The sequence below is a fragment of the Scophthalmus maximus genome, chromosome 22 (assembly GCF_022379125.1).
Source record: "Scophthalmus maximus strain ysfricsl-2021 chromosome 22, ASM2237912v1, whole genome shotgun sequence".
NCBI classification, from domain to species: domain Eukaryota; kingdom Metazoa; phylum Chordata; class Actinopteri; order Pleuronectiformes; family Scophthalmidae; genus Scophthalmus; species Scophthalmus maximus.
In genome coordinates, this window is record NC_061536.1 from 7,649,917 (window position 1) to 7,677,910 (window position 27,994).

General features: G+C 45.5%; 1 protein-coding gene across 1 annotated transcript; it reads right to left on the reverse strand.

Moving 5' to 3' along the window:
• Nucleotides 1–27,442, reverse strand: LOC118292105 (teashirt homolog 1-like). Its single transcript, XM_035620794.2, has 3 exons — nt 27,073–27,442; nt 26,311–26,920; nt 1–4,654 (listed from the first exon to the last, which is right to left on the reverse strand). The coding sequence occupies exons 2-3, from the start codon at nt 26,348–26,350 to the stop codon at nt 1,275–1,277; spliced, it is 3,420 nt and encodes a 1,139-aa protein (XP_035476687.2). The 5' UTR covers nt 26,351–26,920; nt 27,073–27,442; the 3' UTR covers nt 1–1,274.
• Nucleotides 27,443–27,994: the final 552 nt, after the last annotated feature.

A 27,994-nucleotide genomic window follows, 5' to 3' on the forward strand; every position in this document is an offset into this window, starting at 1 on the left:
TCCAGGACATGGAGTTTATTTTACAACCGAGGATAAAAGAATGGCATTCTGAATAACTGGGTTGATGACAAAACCTGGAAATCTATCAATGCGCAATATTTTTTTCTTCTTCTTCAAAGTTATGTACAGTACCATGCATCAGAGCAGATGCCAGTAAAGTTCTGTCATTTTATGTAAACCACATTAAAGGACCTACTTTTCACTGAAAAATGGCATTATGGTCCAACAATATTCTGTAGCTTTGTACATTTCCCCCCATATTTGTTCTAGAAAATAACATTATAAAAATGCACAGTACAAATAATGTTGAACTGTAAAGAGCAAGATATGCTGACATACATGTATACATACTTGCTGATTATTCATACAAGTTTTAAACTTCATTTATTTTACAACTGTAGCTTCACAATAAGAAAACTGGTAGCCTACTAATGCAAATACTGTACATGTTGAAACAACCAGGAAATTATATTTTACTAGAGAAACAAAGACGTTTGACATTTTGTGAGACATTCTGTGATTTAATGGCAAATACAAAGCAATATCATAGTTAGTCCCCCAACTGTACTCGATGTAGATCGAGGGGATTAAAAACTCAAAATGGTGATGTGCAATTATTTGTACCCATACTTCTTCATCAATTTACACTTTCCTAAAGTGCTGATATCACCTTAACATTTTAGAACACCATTTTTCACATGGCCCAATTCCTAGCAATGTACCTTCATATAAACGGCTGCATCCAAAATTGATAACCAGGGATATTAGTTTTGTCATCATGGTTAAAATTTCATTAGACATAATATGCTCACTGCTTTACATAAAAAAACATGCACAAACTGTCTCATAAATAATATGCAAGTTGTGTTGAAATATATTTATCTTAAAAATCATTCAGAAACAGTGATCAAAATAAGAGCATGGCCCAGTTTCAATACGACACACTTTCCCCCAAAGGCTCAGAAAAGATGCAGTGCATTACAAAAGCAACAATCGGTCAGTGACTACATAGTGCCATGGCTGTTGCACCAATTTGGTACATTTGTATTACCAAGATTTCCACTTTTATAACACTATTGAGCCTCTACAGTGCAAGCTCCCGCCATTTGATTAATTGAATAATTACAGTATGTGGTATTAAAGCTACCATGTTTTCATCATATGATACGTCCCAGCGACGCTAAATACAGTTGTGGCACTATCTGTTATGACAGATTGTAGCTTAGAGTCATAGTGCAACAGTAATCTGTTTATGCTGTCAGCTTTATCTGACTTCATTGTTTGTCAAACTTTTCCAGCTCTTTCACAAAGATGAGATGGTCCTCCGGCGACTTTCCATGTGTTTTGCAAAGGTGCAATTTGATTGCATGTTTGCTCAAAAATGTCCGATTGCACAGTTTGCACTGGTATATAGAGCCAGTGTCTTCTTCTGTGAGTCCAGAGGAACTGAAAGACTTGTCCTCTGTTCTGCTGACTGCTTGCTGCTCTAGTAAGTCTATGGATAGCTTTGAGAGGTCCTTCAGGGTGAACCCAAGATGGGACTCCAAATGGTGAATGTAAGAGGAGGGAGTCCTGAACTGGGATGCACAGTCACTGCACAAAAACAGAGGTTGGCCAGAGTCAATATTCTTTAGGAACTTTGTGCTTCCTGTCCGCTTTAACTGGTATTTTACATTGGCCAGCCAATGAGAGATAGTAGTCATGGAGAGACCAGTGAATTTACAGATGTGGACCCGTTCCTGGGGTCCCAAGTCACTTATTAGAAACTTTCCCTCAGGAGTCTCCCGAAGGCTGGAGGCAAACTGGGCCTGAAGAATCAGGAGGTGTTGAGGATTCCAGTTTGACTGTCGACCTTTCCGTCTCTGGATGGGAGACAGCTCCTCCAAGCCATCCTCAAAAGTACAGCTATCGATGTCTGATTTCTCAGAGATGGACGATGGGGTTGTGGACTTTGGTGTCAAACGACCAGTCAGATTTTTCACCATGTCTGAAATGTCCATCAAAGCATTCTCCCGCAGAGGTGGAGATGGAGACTGAGAGAAACCGCCGAAAGCTGGTTTGCTGTTGTTGATGCTGCTGTTGTTGTTGTTGTTGTTTGGTATAGTGGAACTACCATTAGCGGTACTTACATTAGAGTTCTTGGATTTTGTCAAGTCCATGGGCTGATCATCATCATCATCATCACCATCATGATGATGCTGACTCACAGGTTCTGCCGTCTTTATCTGAGGAGAGTTGCTGTTCATTTTCTGAAGCATTGCAAAGGGGTCATTGAAGGGTTTAGACACTTTTGCAGCTTTTCCCAAATGGTTGTTCATGATAGACTGCAGCGCACTGAGAGGGTTCACAAGTGGTTGTTCAGGCGAGTGATCGGTGATGATGCTCAGGTTATTACAACCATTACTTACAGGCTTTTTTGGTGAATCGACTTCCCTCTTAATCTGTCTCTCTACTTTGCTCTCCCTCTGTTCTCCATCTTTGCCTCTTGACTCAGTCTGGTCCTTTGCTGCTGAATTTTTCACTGCCTTCGAGAGATGTTCAGTATTGGTTGAAGCCCGTTTATCCTTAGGATTTGGCAATGGTGACTTTGCAGGCCTGCACTTATTCTGTACAGGTTTGTCCTCTTTTTCATTCTTTACTAAACTTTTCCCTGTCACTTTCTCCACTAGCTCCTCCATGGCCAGCACATTGCTCTTGTGACTTGGAGGTGGAGAGGGGCTATTTGGAGAATTAATCAAAGTACCTAAATCAGAGGACAGTGCCTTCAAACTGTTGCTGCTGAACAAAGGCTGAACCTGTGCACACGAGGGCAAGGTAGACCTCAAAGATCCGTGGAGCTGATAGGCAGCATGAATGCTAGTATATCCACCCCAGGTTGGTGTGCCTGTTTGGGCCTTGTTGATGGCACTTGAAACTGTATTCTCTAAAGATTTAAGGATGTCCAAGCCACCTTTAGGTGTCTCTTCCAAGTCTTCTTCTCTCAGATATTGGTAAGATCTAGCCTTTCCAGGTTTATCAGCTTTTTCAGGGGGATCTTCTTTCTCCTCTTTGATTTTTCTCTCCGGTTCCCTATATTCCATTATCTCTTCCTCCATCTCTTCATCTTTCTTTTCTTCATTTTGGTCCTCAGGACTGGAGGGCTGCAATGGTGAGTCAGTCTGTGACTTTCCATTAGGGGCTGGGAGTCGTGTGGTAGTTGGTGGCAGAGGAATCGACTGAATTTTCTCCTCAATGACGGGATCAAAGACTAACTGCTTTCCCTTTTTAGAGGCTGAATTTGTGACTTTAAGAAAGTGCCCTGTGACCATCATGTGGGCTGTCAGTTGTTGCAAGGTATCATGTGAACTGCCACATTCCATGCATTTGAGAATTTGTGCCTTGCGTGCCTCAAACTGCCAAGTATAGCTGGCACCATTTTGGTAACCGTATCGATTGTTAGGTGTGACATAGGGATTGGCCAACTTTTGGTCTTTGGGAGACTCTCCCAGGAGTATGCCAGACGAGACTGACTCTGGTGAGCTTGGGGACATCAAGTCTTGAAATGCTCTTTTTTTGGTTGGGGGTACCAGCTTCGAGGTGAGGGCTGGCATTGGTTCTTTTAGAGGCACTTTCTGATAGTGTTTTGTTTTGATCATGTGAACACTAAGGTCTTGCAAGGATTCAAAAGAGTGGCCACAGTACATGCATTTAAGAACTTTCTGGGCATCTTCTTTGCCTTCCATCTCCAATAGGGAACGCTTGCGTGGCTTGGACCACCTTTTGCTTCGATCATCCTCCGTATCCTTATTGTCATCACGGTAATGACCTGTCTCGTTCATATGCACTGTCAGGCCAACCAAAGTGTCATATGCTCCACTGCAGTCCTTGCACCTGAACTTGCTGGCACCAGTAAACACCGGACCATAGAGCTTATTATTCTGTCTGTAAAGCTGCACGGTGCTGAAAAGGCTAGGCTCAGGAAGGAGTTGGTATGGAGTATGCTGTAGGGTTTTGGCCAATGCTGCCTGGTGCCAGTCATAGGCCAATCCTCCTGTGCCGCCAGAATTTAAACTAGTGCCACTGTTGCTGCTGCTTGACACTGTTCTTGTGGCGTTACTGCTGGTGGTAATACTAGTAGTGGCGGAGGCATTGCTACTGCTACTTCTACTTTTTACATGGATGTTCCCTGGGCTGTGACTGTTCAGGAACCCATTGCTCCCTTTGTGATTGCTCCCATTGCCATTGCTAGCTGCAAAGTTGTTCCCTTGTTTACTTTTAAGCATGTCCAGGGCAATGCTGGACCAGGAGGCATCCGAGATCATGTTTGCATAGACGGTTTTCATTTTCTCCAGACTGTCCTGTAGTGAGATGCCATTGATGGACTCTGTGCTCTCCTCTAGCTTCTCCCCGACCTTGTCATGACCATCATTAAAGGAGGACATGGTCTTAAGGTCCACCAGTTGATCGCTGGTGGTGCTAAGTGGAGAGGCATACCCAGCATCTGGGTTAGTGCCATTGCTAATTGGAGAGTTTTGGCAGCTAAAACGATCTCTTCCATCCTCGTCCTCATTGAACAGATAGTCTGCGTCTTGACCGTCCAGAGAGAGACCATCATCCTGCAGATGTTCCTCTTCATCAATTTTGTCCACTGTAAATTCGTCCTCTGGTCCATAAGCTAGAAAACCAAACAGAAGGGAAATGTGACGTTAGATATTTTTTATATATATCTATAATGGATACATTAGAATGACACATTATAAACATAGTAAACACTACTATATGTAGGTGGTATGGGCAAAGATATTTTGTCGATAGTCCCAGAAGAGGACACAGGTTTGCAATAATAAAGTGGCAAACATCCATATCTTGACAATGACGGATAGTCCTCTTCACTGCACTGCCTAATGAAGCTATTGAACACTACAGCTCAGCAAGGGTAGAGAGCAGGGATGAGCTACAGAAATGTTTCTGCTTTTTAAAAACTAAAAACAAGCACAATTTCTAATTATGATGTTGATGATACTTATTAATCATGTGCCAAGATCTGTTACCTCACAACCTACTTCTAAAAACTAAGACATTGTTGTCACTCCTCAACTGAGAAGAATAATGAAAAAGGCAAACTGCCTCATTGATCGTTCTATTAAAGACTCTTTGATGTCTCCTCAACATATGCTTGAGTTGAAAACGGCGAATTAATAAGATGAATTTACCGCATATGTGCGAGCAGTTCAGCATATTCATCAAGTACACAACATTTCTCCTTATCAGCAAATTAAAATGCTACACCAGCCTCAAGCCATATTATCTAGAGTATTTCATTGCTTATTTTACTGCTGAAGGGGGAATAAAGAACTGTTCCTGACTGAATTGCTTTATTCTTCCAAAATGCCACACACACTATGGATTCACAAGTAAGAGATAGTGGAGGAAAATGCCAGCTGCATCAGCCTTGCCAAGCCATGGCTGGCTGGAGTCAACTTGGCATCGGCTGTAGAAGTCCTCACAGCGTGATGCTAGGAAATGGCCAGTGGACATGACAAGCCGTGTTGTTACTGCCTGTGCTCCCGGAGTACTCACAGCGTCAAGTGTGCCATTTTAAAAGAAGAGAGTGAGCTTTACAGTATCAATGGAAAATGGCTGCCTTGTCTCTCTACGCAGCTGTCTGCAAATTTCACAAATAATTAGTTGCCAAAATCTGGATTAAAATGTTCTCCGAATTCTAGATGTCAGAGATTTAAAAAGAATGAAAGCAAATACAATTTACTGGAGCTACTATTGTAAAAAAAAAAAGAAGAAGGCTTCTATAGGACATTGAAAGAAGATTAAAGGGGAAATATTACAGAGAAGCAGTAGTGAAGGTAAAATAGAGGGTTAAATATGCTAAGGCAGCTCCCCCAATGCATCCCTCGTAAAATGCTTGTCTGAGGTGCCAGAATCAGTCTCCAGCGAGGAGGCAGATGTGCTGTCAGCTTCAAACAGCATGTAGCTCTCTATACTATAATAGGAATGGACATTATACCTGATGTTTGTGAGGTGCAGGTTACTGTTGCCTTGAAAAGGCTGGAGGCCCAACAGCTGCAGCTCTCTGCCTTGTATGTGTGTGGGTGAACGTGCGTGGTCAAAGTACAGCCTTCCTCTCGTTAATTTAACCACTACAGTGCTAGTTTCCCCCCTAGATTAAGGGATTTTAACCTTTTGCCAATGCGGCTGTAAAGCTTTCTTTCAACCAGTCTTGTTCTCCCAATCAAGATGCAGCCCTATGTATTAAAATAAATGCAAAAGTTCACCTATCCATTTCAATGTGGTGAGAGTAGTTAAGGATAAAGCAGCCCAACTGACAGTGAGAGAAAACCTGGCAGCACTACAAACGCACACAAAAAATATACCTACACTAAATCCTATTTTTTTTCCCCTGCCATCCTCCATATGCTGCCTTGACAGGCATCATTGTCAGGAGTGTGTCAGTGTCAGCTCGAGGTGTCAGTGTCCACGCAAACAAGCCCGAGAAGAGGTGGGAGGGGAAGTAACAACAACAAACACAAGTCAGCCATTTTTACCCCCTCCCCTGCTCGAAGCCTCCTCCTTCACCATCTGTGTCAGAAAAGCTGCGGGTGCCACCGCCGGCTAATAAGGCAATCAGAGATGGAAAAGATGCTGACACTGCGGCTTTCCCGCGTCCCCCAGAACAAAAGAGGGAGAGGAGAGGGAGGGGGCGAGGGATGGGGAGGGGATTAAAATGGGGGTGAGGGTGGCGGATGGTGGGGGCGGGAGGGGGTTGTCTGTTGTGGTTGTCAGTCAAAAACGTAAGCCCACTTTATGCTGTCAGGGAGGATAGGGAGAAGAGGGAAAGTTTTGAAAAGAGAGGAGAAAAGATGTGTTTAGGCCAACGAACAAGAGGTGTGTGTATGTGTGTGTATGTGCGCGCATATCTGAGAGAACAATACATGACAGAGAAGCAAGTTAAACAGCACGCAACAAACTAAGCATGATATAACAGGAAAGAAAAATCAGATAAATTTCTGCCAAGTGTGTGCAAGTTTGTAGAGTAGGTGCGTGCGAGCGAGGCACAATAGGTGTGGCTGATCAGTCGTGTGTGTGTGTGTGTGTCCATTTGTGTTTGTGTGTCAAGTGTCACAGCGTGTCAGGTGCAAGCAGGGATGCACTGTGGCTGGTTGGGGGGGGACAGCGAAGCCATCTGCGTCTGTGGAGGAGCCTGTCACTTTTGTTGAGCCCAGAGTCCAGGATTTCCTGCTGCAGACAGGTGACACCACAGTAGGACATCCCCCCCCCTCTCTCTCTCTCTCTCTCTCTCTCTCTCTCTCTCTCTCTCTCTCTCTCTCTCTCCCTCTCTCTCTCCCTCTCTCTCTCCCTCTCTCTCTCTCTCCCTCTCTCTCTCCCTCCCTCCCACCCAAAGTACATCCCTCCCCCCACGGTAGGAAGCTGTATGAAGTAATGCAAAAAACACTTGAATCAAATTGTGATTGAAGTAAAAATGATAGTCTGGAGGAAGCGATTTCCTTGCCAATAAAACACGTGGTACACACATGCACTGATAACGTAAACATGTACGGTACACATGCCTGCAGTGAGCCCCACAATGCGTCTGTGCCACCTGGTACCAGAAACTCTCCAGTGCAGTCACGTTCAGTCAACTCATTTGCTGATTAATGTAATCATTTTGTCAGCTTTTAAAATGAACTTTATTTAAACAGCGTTCACATATGGCTTTTCCTCATTTGAGAAGTTTGACTTGTTTTGTAAAAAAACCCCCAAAACATTGTTTCAATTCCTCAAAGAAAAGCATCAAAAATGTTTTTTTGTGGTGGCTTGCCAAATTCAGATATTTTTTTTTTATTTGGCATTACCCTCACCAATTGCACAACTGTAGAAAAAAAATTGTAAAACACATTTTATAACTAAGCCCGTCCCTTCCTCTTTCTTTCTTTCCTTCATACATCCACAACACAATCTCCTGCTACACCTTCTTCATTTATTCATGTTGTCTCTGAGAAGAGGGCAATCCCGCCTCTCATTTGCAGTGCTAATGTCCAATTCCGCCAGCTTTCACCCTGCTGATTTACCCTGCGTGGCCGGGCGCTGCCTTCGGAGCGGGGCGGCCGGGGAAGCTCCCTCACACCGTTTAGCTGCCCTTCAAAATGGGAGCTCTGGCGTGGCAGCCTTATTTCTCTCTCCCGTTTCGCTTTGTCACTGGTCCCTCCATTCGCTGCCACTCACCTCTGATGGCTTTGGACAGCCCTGATCAGTGTGTGTCATTGACCTGTACGGCGTGCATGGGTGTGTGCGTGTTTCGGCAGAGAGAAGGCTGTAAATAAAATGACATTATTATTTCCTCTGTCCTATCATGTAGAAAAGCCAATTATGGTAATGCTTAGTACGTCAGGCAATCTCTGTCTCTCTCTGCTCTCTCCTGTCGTCTTCATTCTTGCTCTTTTTTCCCACTCCGGGATAGTTGTTGCTGTGGTTTCACAGGACCTGACAATCTCTTTGGACTGCTGTGTGGACAACACACACTGAGAGAAGCTGGCACAGACCAACGGCCTCCTCTCGGCCTGAAGACGACTGAGGACTAACAGAGCTTTTCATAAAAGTCATTATTAGAAAAACTCAAATCATTAGGAAACAAAGTTACTCAGTTTAATGACAAACTCTTTCCATCAATCTAGATTTCTTTTGAGACAGAGAATCTGCAAAGACCTCCTCTAAAACTATTTCATCTTGTGGATCTTTCGGGGGTTTTCATTCGCTTGTTTTGTCACTCCTACTCAAGACGGGACAAAGCTTTACAGATCAGTGTTGCCACGGATACAATGTATTAGCCATAATTCCCATAACCCCCAGCTCTCTTGACCAGACATGTAAAAGCCTACCCACATGGAATAGTCCACCATATGGCACAATATCTCCGGGGCGTCTAGTAGCTTGTGTGTCATACAAATCCACCTTCTCAGCTTCCGCGGCTCTTCCAGTGGGGGAAAACAAAACAACCAGTGCAGTCTGCCCAACACGCTGGTGGCTAAATGTGCAGACAACGTTTTAAATTTGACATTTGGTTGATACTTGTGGCAGCTGCTCTGGATTCTGTCATAGATGTTACAAGCTCCTTCGATATTTCTTATCAACTACAGCAGTCTCCTAAATGTATATGTAAAGAAAGATAAATCCCCTTTTTCCAAAACTCGGCGACTGTCTTTCACATATGTTCCAATTAATTTACAGTTCCTCGAACTCATATCATGCTAATAGCCTTTTTAAGTGGGTCATACAGACTGTGCATTTTACCCCTGGCTTAGCTTCATTAGATTAGTGTGCATGTGAATGAAAGAAAGAAAGAAAAAAGAAAAAAACTGAGACAACTACGGTGTCACAGAGACTGGATCTGTGATGGATGAAAGCAACTAATCAGGGGAAGTGCAGTTATTTCGAAGTATAAACATTTCCAGTTCTTTGTTGAACTGCGCTGCAAGTTTCTCTTGTTATGCTTCCCCTTCAATTTCTCTTCCTTTCTTTCCTCTCTGTCCGTTTGCTCAGATCTCATGTGAACCCGTTTTGACACGCCATGACAGTGACTGTGGTCTATAAATCACCTTTTCCCTGAACTGTCAGTGCCTGCTTGCACTGAGATGAAACAACAGCCATTAGATCATCGGCACAGTCGATTCCAGCCCTTTCTGCTCGACTGTTCTGCCAAACCCCCCCACGCCCATCTCTCCAACGCGGCTCTGGTGCTGCGCACACATTTCAAACCATCTGGTTTGTTTGCAGGCAGAGTACAGATAAAACATTACTAACGCTAATTAAAGATGATGTGAGTGAGATTTACTCAACCAATGCCAAGCACTGATTCAATGTAGGCTCTATCAGACAGATGCCATTTGGTAAACAGATTATTTTTTGTTGAGAGCAAAATATTGTCCGTTTCTTCATCTCTAGGATTTTGTCAGTGTTTGGATTAAAGTTATTCTCATTAAATTATATATATCTAAATACCTGCTTTCATTTATTCTTCTGTTATTACTTCAGACTTCAGGACACTTTACACATCTTTGATTATTTAACAGGTTGCTGAAGTTCTATTTTGGATCATTCCGTTACTTGACGGAGAGAAGTTCTGTTTAAATCTAGAAAGAATGAATCACTAAACTAACAGGCTAACAAAAATAACACGGTTTAATTCTGTCTCCATAGATGCCGTCTTTTGAATTCACCTGCATTGCCCCTGACAGTGGAGCTTCCCCCGACTGAACAACAGCTGCTCCCATCGCCTAGCAACAACCAGTTGATGGATGACCCCAAAGATGGATAATTACCATAAATCACTATGGTTGTGTGGAGAATAGAAGCAGAAAATCATTGCAGGGGAAAAATAATCTGTCTGAACCACAGTTTAAAAGCAGTGTGCCTGGTGTTTAGGCTAACTTCGTCGCTCATTCCTCTGCACACAACAATTGGTTGGTTAAGCAAAATCCAAAGCGGCGTAGGATTTGTACATCCGAATCCTCTTTGGTGGGTGACCTGAAAGTGGCCAGTGTTTTGGACCCGAATGATTAGTGGCTGTAAAGTGAAACCTGATGGGACAAAACCTGTCCTGAAGGAGCATTGACAAAGGAAACAAAGTGGGCAGAGGAAGGAAGAAAGGAAACAGCCAAGAATGAATGATGGCACCCATGATGAGTTTAGTGCAGCAAAGAAGACGAGAGGGGGTGGAGGAGAAGAGGCACGGAGAGGAAGTGTGTGTGTGTATAGTCTGCACGTACGCGTATATTTATGCACTGTGCATGTCTGAATGTGTGTGAGGTAGATGGTGAGATACAGGGAGAAAAAAAAAACAACAACAGCGAGGATAAAAAAAGATGAAAATTAGAGGGCAGGGGGCCAAAACAGGGTCACAACCTAACCAGTTCGGTCTAGCCGAGTCCGGTTGCACAATGAGCCATCAATCAACCTTCGCCATGCTGTCAGCCCTCCCCTCAATTCACAGAGGCCATCCACTTTGTACACTGCTGGGGAACAAAACATAGAGAAGGAAAAGAGCGACACAAGGAGAGAGAAAAAAATATATATACACGTATACGCCCACAGACACTTCCATGAATCCGATCCTCAACTGTTGGGAGGAAGCACAGTACATGCTGGTTAGGTGGCACGGTGAAATTCGTGGCATCATCTTTGCAAGAATATTCAATTCTAGGAGATTGCGGTTGAAGTGATTATTCTGCAGACTTTCATTTTATCCCATAAAGATTTAATACAGAATGTAAAAGGCTGTCTGAACCAGGGAGCTTGCTACCTGTGCGATCGGCCTATAGCTTGTTAGTGTAATCGCTAAACAAAACACTATTTTCACACGGTATGAAAAGATGTACTTGTACTATCATCTCCTGCTGGTGACCTAAAAAGCTATTCTCTTTAAAAAAGAAATATTGTTTATACTCTAACAAAATAAAAGTGCGTGGTGTGACAGGGCTAACAAGCTACGATTGCTGCCTCCATTTTGATCTCACTAGCTTTTGCATTCTGTCACAGAATAGCACCATCAAGACCACTTGCTATCCACCAACAGCAGACAAGTGCGCGCCAAAGTTAATCAAAGTTGAACTTGATATGTGAGCTAATCTACTGATGACAGCGATTCCACTGGGATACATTGATTTTTGCGAAGGAATATCGCTGTTAGAAATGCCGGAGTGACTGGGGCGCCACAAACGCATCATCAGCTCCTTTCTGACCCGTATACTTCTCAGTACGGCAATCAAGCACAACCCCAAACACCAGATATGAAATACAAGCCTGCACACAAGAACGCAAAAGGACTGTGAGAGAACAGGACCTCAGGGACCCGACTAACATCACTTCCCCAACATGCACGAAGACAGACAAAGAAAACCAAAACATAAAAACCATAAAGTCACTACAGGGAAATTAATTAACCGCATACCCTCAGGGCAGGAGGCTGCTCAGGACAAACCAAATGTCCCCAAACATTTTAGTGCTTTTAACTGCATGTGACACCAGGGAAATTCAAGCAATTGTGCACCATCGAAACTGTTATCCTTTATGCATCGCCAAGTTTTCTTTTTCATTCGGCCTTCAAGTGACAACTTAGTGCTGAAGTCTGGCGCTCCATTAAACAAAGTTCTGCTGTTCTGTTTCAACACTGGTTTAGGATTTAAAGCGTGATGAAGGGCATAGGGGCGTAACTAAAAAATATATGTATAACAAATCCTGAACCACTCAGCAGTTTGGAGTATGTATGTGTGGTTGTTTTTCCCCCCTTCCTGATGACCAAGGCAGTAACGTCACAAAAGAAGAAATTAAAGGAGGGAGGAGGGATTAGGGGTAAAAAAATAAAAAAAGGTCTCTGGAGTAAGTCAGTAAATTATGTATTGAGCTCTTAAAGAGGACTTGTATCAGTAGCTATCTCACCCTAATTGTGTCTGTGTCCAACTATGCATGCATGCATATGTGTGTGTGTGTGTGTGTGTGTGTGTGTGTGTGTGTGTGTGTGTGTGTGTGTGTGTGTGAGAGAGAGAGAGCATACAATGGCTATGAACAGCTTCACAGTCAGAGAGAGAGGCAGGAAGAGAGGAAGCAATCCTTCAACAGAGCACAATATCAGACTGTGGACAGACAACGAACGGCTGGAAGGTTCTGGAAACGAGAGAAAAGCCTCCCTCCCTCACATTTCAGCTCCCAACACCGCCTCCCAAAGTGCCCTCCATCTAACACTAACACACACTCGCGCACACGCGCACACACACTCGCGCACACGCGCACACACACTCGCGCTCGCGCACACGCACACACACACACACACACACACACACACACACACACACACACACACACACACACACACACACACACACACACACACACACACACACACACACACAAATGGCACCATAACTCTATATCCGCAATTAATCTCCGCTATGAAGACACATCCATCTTCTGTAATGTTAATGGGAGGTTTTGGGGGTGGGAGGGGGTGGAGGACAGGGGTAAAACAGAGGGTATGTGACTATAAAGTTGACCTCAGAGCGGAGTGTGAGGTAATATCGGCGTGTGTGCATAATAGAGACAGAGTAAATGAACAAAAAGCAAGGAAAGAGGTATGTGTGATTGAGCCTTCATGTTGGTGTATTTATCTCCATGTCAGGAGGTCAGGTGTGTGTGTGTGTGTGTGTGTGTGTGTGTGTGTGTGTGTGTGTGTGTGTGTGTGTGTGTGTGTGTGTGGGGGAGAGAGACTGATGGCTGTCAGCTTGCATCTGGCAGAGAAAATAAATTAGGCTTATGAAGACAAATGAACAGGGTTTGGAAAGAGTAAACGGGGTTGGAGGACGAGGGGGGGGGGTTCGCGACATAGAGCGGGAAGAGGAAAAAGGAAGGACTGAAGAGAGCGGGAGACCAAATCTAGGAGAAAAGAGGGATACTGTGGGTATGCGGTGGCGTGGACATGAAAGAAGAGGGACGGAGCGGCGTTGCCAGTGACCGTTCACCGAGAAGCACAAGAACACAGACAGGCCTGCTGCTGGCAACAGGAGAAGCTTTGGCTGCAGCTTCTTTGGCTGCAAGGGAAACATATATGTGGGTGCATGTGTGGGTATGTGTGTTTGTAGATCCACCGCCAGCATGTTAGAATCCAGAAAATATACTTTTTTTTCATTTTGCATGGCTGTTTTATAAATCGTCTCTTTCTTTAAACCGAGGCAAACGAACCGCATGCACAGCCACAATGCAGCTCGACTATAATGTGTGATCCTCGGGGTTGTATATGCGCGGAAGTGGCTCTCGCTGTGTCTTTCCTTTGCTTGTGTTTTGGTGTCAGAGTGTATCTATGTGTGTTCTATCTCTGTAGATTTGTCAGTGTTGATCCCATGACACACTCGCATCGTTGTGAGCGGAGCGGAGCTCTCGGGGGGCTTTGTCACGCGGCGGTCTGCTCGTTTCCTGAGGCCTGGCGCCCCTCGTTTGATAAATGACACATGTCATTCTGTCAGCCCCTGCCATCCGGGCTGGGAGGCCCCAAGCTGATGTATGGCTGCCCAGGCTAAAGGAAATCAGAGTGTTTTGGCAGCGCCCTGAGAACACGGCCTCTTATAAGGGGAATGTGTCTACGGTTTTGTCTGTGTGTGTGTGTGTGTGTGTGTGTGTGTGTGTGTGTGTGTGTGTGTGTGTGTGTGTGTGTGTGTGTGTCTTTCTGTTTGTGCCTGCGTGTCTGTGATACTGAGTGCATGTTTAATAGTGTGTATATGTGCCTGTTAGGGAGTGTCTCCCTGAAGAGTATCTGTGCGTGTGTGTGAGTGTGTGTGTGTGTGTGTGTGTGTGTGTGTGTGTGTGTGTGTGAGAGTGTGTGCATGGTCTAAACCTGTCAGACAGACGGGCAGAGGGAGACAAATCATCGTCATGGCCGCCCCAGCTGTTCCCCAAATTTGGTGCGAGGAGGAGAGCGAGGAGAAAAAAAATCCTGCCGTTTGAGTTTTAAACGGCTGATGCTTCCCAGAAACGGGAATGAGTGAGAGGACAAATGGAGCTAAGCACACACGCACGCGCGCACACACACACACAGAATCACAACTCCAACACTGGAATAGGAATCAGGCCAATCCCATAAGGAAACGACAGACATGTGGTTTTCAACGGAGTGGTTTTCTTGCGAGCAAGCATACGTGTACACAGGCGTAAACACACATGCGGCTGACAGGCAGGCAAAACAAAGCCTTAACCATGTTTACAGAACTGTCTGGAAAAAAAGAAAAAGAAAACCTATATCGGCTTATTTATGAGAATTAATATTTTTTTTCATTCTGCTTTTTGTTTACTAACAAAACAGTTTTAACCTTCGTCCACAACTTGATTAACCGTACTAACCCAAACCTCCACATTTCTCAAAGTGCCTCCTTCGGCAGACGAACCTCACAGCTCGTACCACACACGTCCACAAACATTTCCCCAGTGGAGGACAGTCCCACCTGGAGGTTGTGAACTCTGAATGACCCCGTTTGATCGGGTGCGGGCCGAAACCCCCCCCGCCACAGAAAAGAAGCAGGAGGCGGGAGGAGAAAAAAACAGTGTCATTAAGCTGTGAGTGATGAGTGGCAGCCATGGGTGACATCCTCCCCTCTCTCTCTCTCTCCTCCACTATCCAACTGCCTCTCTCTCTCCCTCTCTTTCTTCACCTCTGCCTTAATACTTTTCTCTCTCGCTTTATCCGCCTCTCCCTCCATCCCTCAACCCCTCAAGTCATTTCTCTTTCACTCCTCTGTTGCTCTGTCTCCTCTTTTTCCACTTCCTCATCCCCCTCCCCTTCCTTGCCGGTTCTTTTTTGTTCGCCGTCACTCAATTTTTCTCCTGTTTTTCACCCCTTCATGCCCCTCCTTCAATTGCTTCTTCTCTGCACCCCACACACACACACACACACACACACACACACACACACACACACACACACACACACACACACACACACACACACACACACACACACACACACACACACACACACACACACACACACACACACACACACACACACACACACACACACACACACACACACACACACACACACACACACACACACGGGCCTCACTCAATTCCGTCTAGCTCCGCGGCCCCGGTCGTGTTGACACTGAAGCTCTTCACAACCCGAATATCGAGAGGGAGGGTGTCGGGGTCCGACAGCAGTTTCTAAATAGTTGTAAGGACATGTGAAAATGTCCTTTTGACCATCTATAATTCTGAGTCCTTCACATTCTGTCTCAAGAAGAGACCTCCCAGGTAATTTTGCAATCATTCCAATGTTATGTTAGATACACTATATCACGTTCAACAATAACCAATGATGCTTTAACAGTAGGTCCGTTGATTAGATGCGAGATAACAAGGTAAATTGCCTGAACTCGATAAATGTGAAATCAATTCATTCTGCTCCTTCATCCTCTTGGGTTTGACCAAACTAAATAAACCGTTCTGGATGCACTCCCTCTGCTGACGACACACAGATAAATTCAACCTTTGATTACTGTAACTCTTACAGCATTTGGGTTGGTATCATTTTACAGTCTGTCCAAACCTCTCCAGACCTGCAGTGCGCATCCTGAGTGAGATTCACATCACTCTCAAACTGATGACATCACACGTTTTTGTCTAAAACAGAGTCCAGAACAGTGTTAACAACTGTGGTTTTTAGGCTGAGGCTGGTTTATTAAAAAATAAAAAAGCAACCTGTTGTTGTGCATACCAGAGAAGCCTCGAGCAACTATAAACCAGCACACATTCTTTTTCTTGCTGAAAATTATAAGTGATGGATAATATATTGACTTGCTTACTCATGTAGCATTAAGCTCAACGGACCAGGATAGTGGGAGTAAATAAATGTGTTCAGTCTCTGACAATGTATTGTCTTTTAAGTAAATCATGTATTTCATGTGAAAATCTTGCAGGAATAGTTTTTGGGAAAAAAATGGCTTATTCGTCATCTTGCTGCGAGTTATATGAAATGGTCGATGCCACTCTCGTGCCCAGTAAAACAGCAGGCAGCTGGTTAGATTATGGAAAGAATGATAACAGAGGGAAACAACTCCGTCAAAGGGAAATAAAATCCACCTCCCGGGGACTTAAAAGTAGAACACAACATCTTGTTTGTTTTATGTACAAATACCAGTGTTAAAAATGAAAATGTATGGATTTCTATCAGGCACGTTAGCTTCCTGGAGACTCCGCTTGTTGCCTGACAAAATGCACGGTACTTTGTGACTGCAGCTATTAGCTAAAAATGTAGTGAAGTAGAAACTACAAAACCAAAATTAAAAAAAAATAACACAATATAAAATATAAAGTGGATATACAAATGTTAAGTACACAAGAACTGCACTTGAGTGGATAAACTTACAGCTACAACAGACATCAGGCCACCAATTCTGTCGTATTCACGTCAGATGTCAGCGTTGATGCTGACATGATTCAATATCAAAATGGGGACGGTAATGAGAGAGACAAGAGGCAGGCGGACCGGGGAAAGACGAGTAAACGGGCCGCCGACAGCGTGCTCACCTGACAAACCCGAGACAGGTAATCAGAGACAGACGCTCAGGTGGCCGTCCAGCCAGCAAGACACGCAGACCGACACACAGACAGACGGCGGCTGGTTCGGTGTGTCAGGCACTGAGTGACGAGAGACACACTGACAGAGGACACGTTGGGGTGTACAAGGGGCTTCCTGCTGTTTCCTCTGAGACAGACGACTTAGAGGGACAGAGCTCAGCTTATACCCCCTGCGACTGTCACTGTCTGAGACAACACGGCGGCTCAGGAAAGATTTGGGAGGAAGAAAAAAAATTTGGGGGGGGGGTGGCTAGCATGTGGTGTATAGTTGAATTGACTGGGATCACGAGACATTATATCTCCTTTCAACTGCCCATCAAGTGACAAACTGAAGCCGACGACCGTTAAGTGATTACAGCGCGAGTAACGCCGAGCAAATCGTGCTCAATGGGTCTCTTTCTTAATGAAAGTGTCAAACAAAACTGAATAGCTTCATACCAACAAAATGCGCTTTGATTATTCGCCTGTGCAACATGCTTTATGGATAACTCGCTGCTTAATGGGAACCGCTCCTGGAAAAGCTGTGACAGTCATGTGTTCAGAGTTCAAAGACGATGACACAAGACTCTATTGCCCTGTGACCTTTTGGATCTTTACAAGTCAGATGTCTGACTGCAGAGATCAGACTATTAAAAAAGAATTTAAAAAAAGGTTCTTGATATACGAGAACAAGGCCAGTGAGCCCGAAAGACGGGAGCATTAAGCTCTCCTTTTCAGATGTGGAGTTCGTGTTCTTGTAACCAGTTCACTGACTCTTGAACATCCGGTGAGAGAGCTATAGATGAGAGCTCGAGACAGGGAGGAAGATGAAAGAAAATATGAGCAGGGTAGAGGAGAACTGAGTCAGTAAGATTGAGATTGATGACTGATAGGAAGATGAGAAAGGCTTACAGGACACACACACACACACACACACACACACACACACACACACACACACACACACACACACACACACACACACACACACACACACACACACACACACACACACACACACACACACACACACACACACACACACACACACACACACACACACACACACACACACACACTCTCAGAGAGAGAGAGAGAGAGAGAGAGAGAGAGAGAGAGAGAGAGAGAGAGAGAGAGAGAGAGAGAGGAGAGTAATCCCGAAAAAACGAGTAAAGAGAATGAGAGAAAAAGGGAGGCGGCTGAGATAAAGATGAAGAGGTAAGGCGAGGAGAGAGGGATGGCAGTGGCACTACACCAGGCTGCAGCCTGACCTTCCCCAGTGTCCGCTCTAAAGGACAAAGTGTCATCTGTTAACGGTATCCATTCCCAGATGGCTTATCTGCAGTAAACTAGTGTCCAAAAAAATGATATTCATTGCCTCAACCCACCTTATCAGTTAAATAAACACTCCTCGGGGGATAAAAACGTCCACCCTCCGACTCTTGTCCACTTGAGCCGGGGCTGCTGGTTGGATGTGCTGAGGCCAGCTTTTCTCGATGGCTATGTACTAAAGAGTGTCATGATGTATAGTACAGGCTCTACATTACAGTACCAACAGATCTCTCTTTTGAGCTGTGGATGGGGGGGGGGGGGGGGTGTGTCAAACTTCACCGATAGCTGCTGTTAACAGAAGGATTGTAATCAATACAACAACAGTGTACAGTTATAGTGTGGACACATTAAGGCCACATCCAACCATTCACCAGGCAACCACAGAAAGAAACATAAGCAGCACACACTAATTCGGTTCGCGAGCCTCCGGCCATTTCTTGGGTTTCTTTATAGTCTGGCGCGACGAATTGATAGCACTTTACATTTTAACGTTTCTGTTGTCCCGCTCTGAACCGAACTGACTTCTGCTGGGGTACAACGGTCGGCTAAACACCATTGCGGTAGTTATGAATCAAGACACTACACATTCTACTGTACTTAGTAATCGTTGGTCTTTTTGTCACCTACATGTCTACTTGACTCTACTACACATGTGCTGGAGACACACTACCCAACTGGCCACAGCGGAGCCAGTGTGTGTGTGTGTGTGCCGGCGTGCGTGTCTGCACTATAATCAGTGGCTAATAACAACACGGTGGGAGTTGCTGGCCCAACGTAAATCAATGAGCAAAATAATTGCTAATACACTGGTTATCGATTAGTGTGCCCGCCGTGCTCCCATTTTCTGGGGCGACTGTTGCTAAGCGCAAACGCAGTGACAAGGGTAAAGTGTTATTTCTCAAAAAGGCTCACAGGCCGACAGCTGGGCAGGAGAAGAAAAAAAAATGACTACGGGGCCTCGGCAGTAATTCTTAATTGACACCTGTCAGGGCGGCGGCAGCAGTCACAGCTGCTGCAGGAGAACGTCTACCCAAGTCCTGTTCGTCTGTCACTTTCAATATCTTTTCTTCACATCCCCTCTTTGTCTTCTTCCCCTCTGTCAACCTCACCCACTTCCTCTCTTACCCGTCCTGCTCCAACCCAGATGTTCAAGGCCGGTTCACAGAAGCGACGTGACTTTAAGGGCCGGGGTTAGTGCAGGGCCTCCCGCAGCAGCAACGCACTCCCATTCGCCGCTGTCGTTGTTAATGTGTAGTTTGTGGATCAAAGGCAGTTTTTCAGTCTTAGCTTAATTGACTTAGCACTTGACTCTAGTATCGGCCACCAGAGAGAAGGAGATCCAATAAAAAAAAGAGAGAACTGAGGCTAATAAACCGCACTGTGCCCGCTCTGGTGGTCATGTATCTCCCGTCTTATCTGTAGCTCGATCACCATGATTACCTCAACAGGCACCGACTCGGTGGCAATTTCTAATACGTCAAGTTCGGGACTGAGGAAAATAAAATCAAAAAACGAAGCTCAGTAATATCTTAGATCAATGGAGCAAAGTGCAGAAACCAATATATGAGAGAGGCCGTCCAGCTTTGGACAAACTCAATCACAGCAGCCGACGCCGGCTTTACTTGGTCTCATCCGTGTGGTGTACACTGCATCAATCACACAAGGTACATACAGATACACTCAGGTGACATCACACCAGACTCGATAACTACAAACGTGACACACTTGGATGACGACAACACACAAGACTGTTGTGCAGCAAATGGAAAAGTACGGGAGAACCTCAACACACACACGCACGCACAGTGTGTGTAGACTCCAGTGGAAGCAGCGGAGACAGGGGCTCCCCTGAGCACACGCCGACCTCTGGGTGTACCCTGGACCTCCCATCTTCTTGCTTTAAATCACAACTTGCCTTTTTTTTTTTTTTTTCCTTCTCTTCTGTGTCTTCTCCACACATACTCCCCTTTGTCTGCGCCTCAAACTGCTGCAGTTATTGGACAAGCTCAGTCAAATGTTTGTGTGAGGAAGCAAAAGGCAGCTGGACCACTTCAGGCTCCTGATCGCACCACACAGTTTCAGTTTCTCAGAGTGAAAAATATAAATGTGGTCATCATGATAAATCCTTAAATCACGATTGCCAAAGCATATAACCACATTCACTTTGTGAAGTCCGTATGTTTTTGTTGGATTCAATGCACTAGAACTTAATTCACAGTACAGTCCCTGCCTTCTGCGTTCAGTCTCCCCTCCTTTCAACCAAATGGCTATTTTACTCAATCGGCAGGAAAACTTCAGCTCAGCCTGTATACTTCACAGTAATTAGCAACCGCTGCCATAAAACCCTTTAAGGACGGCAATGCGGATGATGTCATGCTTGTTATTATTCCTGTTATTATCCGACATCCCTACTGTACATTGTGGCTTTTGTTTTGCAGCTGTTTTGAATTGCAGCCAGGATATCTCTGTGAATGGAAAACAGGCACACTGAAAATCAGAGACAATAAACGCGCGCAGGATGTATTTAAGGCAGAGGATGCTATTCCTGTGAAAAATGACCTTGCTCCCTTTTATTTCTCTGTCAAAACTCCTCCTGTCGCGCTTGAGTGAAAATCCAGGTTTCCCTGCTTCCTCTGAACCTCATTAAGCTCGGGGATAGTTTTACCTCGCGGCTGCGGCTCGGAATGCCTTCACATCGTCGCCCTGCTGGCGCGGCCTAATTCCCACATATTTCCAATTCGACCCTCTCTTTTCCATAAGAGCAGTCATCGATCTTCATTTGTCACTTAACCTCCACGAAGATGAGGACAGAGCGCGCAGTGCGTGCAGAGTGCGAGTGTGTGTATTAGTGTGTGTCTTTGATTTCCTGCAGGCCTACCGGCGCTGACAACACATGCAAATGAAACTACGGGTGTGGTGGAGTGTGGGATAGCAAATGTATCCACTGACTCCTTCAGTCAATGTCAGCTGTTAATGACACTTTACATACACTTCCTTATCACCGGATCAGAATGTTTCACTCCCACACACTCTTTTCTCGTCTGCATTTTACACCTCAAACGATATTTTTCCCCCCTCAATGTCGCAGCTTCAACTCCTGAAAAATGTCATTAAATACTTTATCAGAAACGTCCCGGTAAAAACCAACACAAGCTCCTTCTCTGCTGACTTCTTAGTTGACAGGTGCCGTGAGCTAAATTTCTGCAGAGGAGACGCCACAAAAAGCAACAACAACACAATGTATTAGGGCCGCTCATCTTCGAACTTTGTCCCCCGTTCTGGCAAACGGGCCGAAGAGCTGTAAACGGAAAGATCAGAGGGAAAAGGAAAGTTGTAAGACAACCGCTCACATTCACAGGAATTCCCCTGCACACGCCGTATTTATTCTTGTACCAATCATCCAAACTTGAGACCACATCCATTCGTAGCCTTGTTACAGAACTGCTGGTGTCCAGCGGCGTGTTGGCTTTATAAGTCACACACTTCGATCTGTCACGTAACACCGCGTGCGGCCTCCGCTGGTGAGTTTACACTGGAACAACTGGGGGCGGGCACACGAGAAGTGGCTAACGCCGAGTTGATTATATCAAGGCAGCTCGCAGACCTGACACCTTGCTGAATTTGTCAGCATTAATCGGTGCGGCCCTGTCACTGAACCGTCAGCTACCTGGATAATTAGGGACCGCGGCTAACGATGCCGTCGGAGAGAAGAAAAGCTCAACTCCCCTCCCCTGCCCGCCCACCCACCAACCCTCGAGTCATAATTAAGAGACTTGCTTCGCGTTGAGGCAGTAATACTGGCGGTGGAACAGAATCTGTTCAGAAAAAAGAGAAGAAAAAAGAAAGCAGCCACTGATGTCAGTGGAGGAGCTCATGAGGCAAAGCACTGTTGTCTGCGTGTTCTGCTGAAACGGTGCGTGGCTCATTGTGGCTTCAATCTGGACAAACGACGACGAGCGCTTCAATTAAACACGCCGTGTGCTAAGCTACGGGGGCAGATCATTCAAATGTAGCACTGAAGTTTGTTTATAGGAGACGCACAGTTATGCGTATCAAAGAAATTAACAGCATCCAGTCTCTGATTTGTGGCCCCGGACACTTGATTCATACGTTTAAACTTCTTAATTAGTGGCAAGAGAAGAGCCAGCGGGCGAACGTTTCTATCCAGACAGCAGACAAAAGACCTGATATTAGTGTTTAGGTATGAAGGAACACATCTCTGTGTAGTGGTCCGTCCCACAGTTTGCTGCACCTCCTCCCTCATGTGCCGTCTCAGTTGGTGAGACTGGACGTTGTGCAGGAGAGGTAGAAGAAAAAAGAGAATTATATATTTATTTCAGCCAGAACTTTTTAACCCCTGCGGAATATATTCGACACAGTGTCACACTGTAATCACGCTGACATGTTGAATGATTAGTTGACAGATTCATTACTTAGAGTGACACTGTTTGATTTAAGATAGGTTGCCTGGCAAACTAAAAGCCGGAGTGGACGTGCTGCAACGCCATTCATTTTCCTACAGCAATCAAAGCTGTGACCCCAGTATCAAGGCAAATATAGAACAATGGCGTCTTTGCGTATTTCATATACGGTATCTCATGTCCACTAATTAAACTAATTACTGGTTGTTCAGCTGTAATGTGAACAGCATGTTGCCACATTTAAACATGACAATGCCTCTGATGTAAACAGTCTGATAAAAATAGGTTCTTGAGTGTCAAAGTTCACATGTGAAATAACTTGATTATTGAAGTTACTATCAAACCCTTGAACAGTTCCCTTTCCACAGCACGTCAACCAAGCTTGCAACAAATTTTTATTTGACGGATTGATCTGGAAAGGAATTTTTGTGATTAAATGATTGATGATCTGATTATAAAACATCAGAAAATACTAAAAACAATGGCCACAATGCTTTTATTTTCCCTGGCAAACACTATAACTATTTTACAGAAATATTACTCACAAAAAAAGCACCAAATCTTAAGGACTTGCGACCAAACAATCTGTTCTGTTGAAATTGGTTAGCAAAATCGCTGCACATTGATAAACGACGAACGACAAATAAAATAACTTACTAACAGGTTCAGATTCAGTTACACATAATCAAAAGTCTGTAACAGAGAAGCAAAACTCTATAGTTGTTGTGCCAACATTGCTTTACAATATCAAGTCCTGTTATGTTTTTGATCTCCTCTTGATTACTGCCACTTGATATTACTGCGTTGTTTACCCTCCATTAATTACCGGAGCTCCTCACGAGAAATACCTCAAACAACTGCACTTCGGTGAGAAGAGACAGAAGAGGGGAGGGGAAAAAAATGACGACAAATGACTGCAGCAAAAGTCTCTGCTGCTCAAATAGCACTGCACTGAACTCAACTGCCAAAACTAACAGATGCAGTAATGTGGTTCCAAATGAAAGAACACTGGTGTATTGTCACTGGTCATAATCTAGATAGGATACTCCGCCATTACAGGGTCTAAAATCATCACTGTGACTGATGAAACAGAGCCCATTTGAAATGGCACACAAAGAGCCATTGAAACCTCTCTCTCTCTCTCTCTCTCCCTCTCTCTCTCTGGGGAGCGTATGCAACATTTTGTTTTAATGCAATTCCAAAAGTGACAAATGTGGGTTGTGGAAAATATCTGGCAATGCATTGTAAAAATAGCCTGTGTTCCATACTGTAGGTGCGTACGCCATTTCACAGAGGAAGCAGAGCGGACGTGTGAAAAGTTTTTGGGATTGACCATACGTCAAAGCGCTGGAAATAATGTGCAGACAATGTCCTCCAAGAAGCGATTGACAATTACTGCGCGTGATGCATGTGTCCGTCACAAAAGCAGACAATTAAATCAATATTCAAAAGCCGAGCCAGAAATGGGGCCACTTCAGAGCCTGGCTGGACGACCGGCAAGAGGCTGGAAAACAGAGGAAACAACACTTTTTTTTCTTTTTCTCCTCCTCCTCCTCCGCTCTTCTGGGGGATTTCACCACCATTTGTGGCAGAAGTAGAAAGAGACACTGTTCATTTTCACCGCGCACACTCGCTCTTCAAACACATTTCTCTCTATCCATCACTAAAGCCTCGCGTCAATTAGAAATTACAGCCCCACAGAGTTCAAAGTCTTCCTGTCACAACCTTGATTAAGTCTGCTTAACCTCACATTTCCACCGCCTGCTTAACATTCTACAGCTGTTTTATTCGGCTTTGGTCATTACTGCATGAACTTCAAAGGTTCCTCTTTCCCCCGTCATTTGGAAATGCATGTCAATCACACACACACACACACACACACACACACACACACACACACACACACACACACACACACACACACACACACACACACACACACACACACACACACACACACACACACACACACACACACACACACCCACACACACACACACACACACACACACACACACACACCTCCCAGGGACATCAAATGGATTCAGGCAAAGCAGTTCACGTCCGGTCAACTTAACGATAACGTGCAGGTCTGACTGTCCTGTGTTGTACAATTTCTTTCAGAATATGAATCTATACAGTATGTTATTTACTTTTTCCTTTATTGTTATTTAGTCAATAAAAACTCATCTGAAACATACCTGAATATTTCATGGCATTACTTTTTTTCCATTGAATATTAGGGAAATACAGATAAAATGTTTTTGATAGCAGTACTTCTATTATTATTATTATTATTATTAGCAGGTTCATTATACTTAAACTCTACATCACCTGGTATCAATAATATGCCCCGAGCAGTGACTTGTAGGGGCAGGTCTGTGGTACCCAACGTTGCCATGTATGGTGTTAAATGTATCATAAAGTGCCTTGGACATTTATGACAGCCTCGCAACACTTCATGCTTCTCAGACGCGAACACAAAAGGTCAGGTCAAGAGTTTGAAGTGACCATTAGATGGAACCTCCTCCCTTCACCCTGCAGTGTTTTTAGGGGCCATGTCTGTGTGGGATGCCTCTCTGTGATCTCGCTACGCCCCCCCCCCCCCCCGTTCCCTCCCCCTCGGGTATTAATCGCAAACTATTTATCCCGCTTGAGAACTTTTCTTTCAATTTGTCTTTTCTTCGCTCCCCAGCGGGGGGAGGCAAAAAAAAGGGACTTATCCTTTGAGGGGGAGTCCGGGCGGCTACCGCGGGCGCATGCGTGTCTCCATGGCGAATGATTTACTGATGTTTATCAGGAATGAATAGATCAAAGCAAGTCGCATGACAGGCGATCAATCAAGCATCAAATCAAGGATGGCAATCCCGGAGCGGAACACAGGCTGGAAATATGCCGCTTCACCCCCTTTCTTTCCTGGCAGCGACACATCAAACACGTTGGCCTGTAGACGCGAGATAAGACGAGCTTTGTTTTGAGAACTTGGAGACGCTGCTGGCAAACCTCAGGTCGGGGAGCCGCGTCGGAAAGTGAAGCGAAGTGAAGCGCAGCTGCGCGCATTCCATTTCACGCAGGCACACTTGGCACCGAGGCGCGCGGCTGCGTAAATGAAACAATGCTGTTGCCAGTGGATTAGTGGGGGGAATAAACTTCGCCTGTTATGGCCTAATGAAACGCCCCAGAAGTCCGCGTGTTGACTGAACACACACACACACACACACACACACTGAACAGACCGTGGCACAGTGGTTGGGGAGTGTACTGCCTGTTGTCCTTGCGTCCTGCATCAGGCCTGCAGGACGCTGCTTTGTGAAACTTGTCTGCATGTGTGCAAATCCATGGCTCTCTGAGGGTGAACATGGCGTGTGTGTCTGTGTGTCTGTGTGTGTGTGTGTGTGAGTGTGTGTGTGTGTGTGTTTCCATGCTAGAGGGGGGTTGCTGGTCTGTTTGCGGAGCGTGGGGCTCTTACCTGCTGACCGCCGCGGGGCTTGCTGCTTTCTCCTCGGCATGCTGCTTCGAGACTTTCCGCTTGACTTTTCATGCAGAGATCGAAAATAGCGGACGAGCTGCAGAGGAAACCGGTGCGACGCGAGGAAATCAGAGCCGCCAGCAGCAGCAGCAGCTTCCTCGGCTCTCCGGCTGGGTGATGGAGGATGTGGGGGCTAATTAGGGGAGTAGATCCCTCGCAGGGGCGAAGAAGTCACTGTTGTATCTTTCTTTCTCTCACGCCAGGTCCAGTCTTTACGCGTGTCTGGTCTTTTTCCTCTTCTTTTTGTTTTTCTTCTTAATCGGAAATAAAAGGAGGAGGCAGGAGATTGCGACGGACTTGGGGTCAAACGCGCTCGTCCGTTAACTTCTGCCGATCACTGAGAGTCATCGCGGGCGGAGTCGGAGAGACGCTGCTGCCGAGCAGCCGGAGGAGGATGTCGCGGACACTGCTGGAGCCGGAGCGCCCCTCGCTGCGCTCCCGTCGGAAACAAGGACTGTGTTCGTGCGTCTGTTCACCGACAGACCCGCGGAGAGCTGCTCTCTCTCCGGCCGACGAGCTGCCCGCTCCGGTATCCGAGCGCCGCTTCAGTCTTCGGGAGGAAGAAGAGTGACACGTTAGTCGAGCTGTGAGTGTGTGTGTGTGTGTGTCAATCAGTCGTGTGTGTGTGTGTGTGTGTGTGTGTGAGGGGAGAAAACCCCTCCAGCTTCCCCCGTCTCTCTGAACACATAATGAAATACTCACAGAGACGCTTGTCCGCCCGATTGTCAATGTGGACACTTGACGAATTTCTCGGAAACTCATCAGAAAAAAAAGAACACGAGGAGCAGGCCCGCCCTCTGGGTCTTCTTCTTCTTCCCTTGTTTTTTCCCTTCCCCGTTCCCTAAAGAAAGCGCAACGAGCCTCGCCGTGTTTTCTCCGCAGTGGAAATGTGCGCACATCGGCGGTGCGCAGTGCGCGGTGCAGTCCGACAGCTCCCACTGACAGACAAGACGCATCCAGCTGCCTCTCCGGCCTCTCCTTTACTCCACCCCTCCGCCAGCGTCACCCTGACAGTCAGAGCCCACCTGTCAATCCGCTCGCTCCTAATTGTTCACGGGGATGGCTTCTCACTTCGACGCCTTCCTGCCCCCCCCCCGCGCACGCGCACACACACAATACACCGTGGTGGCGCGCGCGTCCTGGTCGTGGACACACGCGACAGTCCGATTTTGTCAAAGTTGCATTAAAACAACGGAATGAGAGGAGTCTCGAATAAAGTTGGTGTGTGTGTGTGTGTGTTTGGGAGAGAGATGCTGTTTTTTTTTTAAAGCACAAAGATAAGTCAAGGTGTACTTTTTTTTAGATGAAGACTATCAACATTTCCATCAGTGGCTTTCATTTGCAAATAAATAAACCCAATGACATGGATCTCCATATGAAATCACCAATAACGCTATTTTGTTGATCCCGCACGCGGAGATTAATCTATACAAGCACAGACGAATCAGGCCTGACTGGTTATTTGGATTAGACCCTATATCTCCACGGCAAGAGTTGAGACAATGTCCTTTTTTTTGTTGCCCCATAAGGAAAATAATGTTTAAGCCTATTTTTAAGAATAAAGCACAGGTCGGATGGGCTTTAGTGCGCAGCGCAGACGAGACCTTTGTTCTTTTGGGGGGGG

Bases quoted from the DNA above. Each gene is read 5' to 3' on its own strand.
- LOC118292105 (XM_035620794.2), bottom strand. From the start codon at position 26,350: ATGCCGAGGAGAAAGCAGCAAGCCCCGCGGCGGTCAGCAG. The intron at 4,655-26,310 runs GTAAGAGCCCCA...TTGGTTTTCTAG, and splicing joins AGCCCCGCGGCGGTCAGCAG to CTTATGGACCAGAGGACGAA.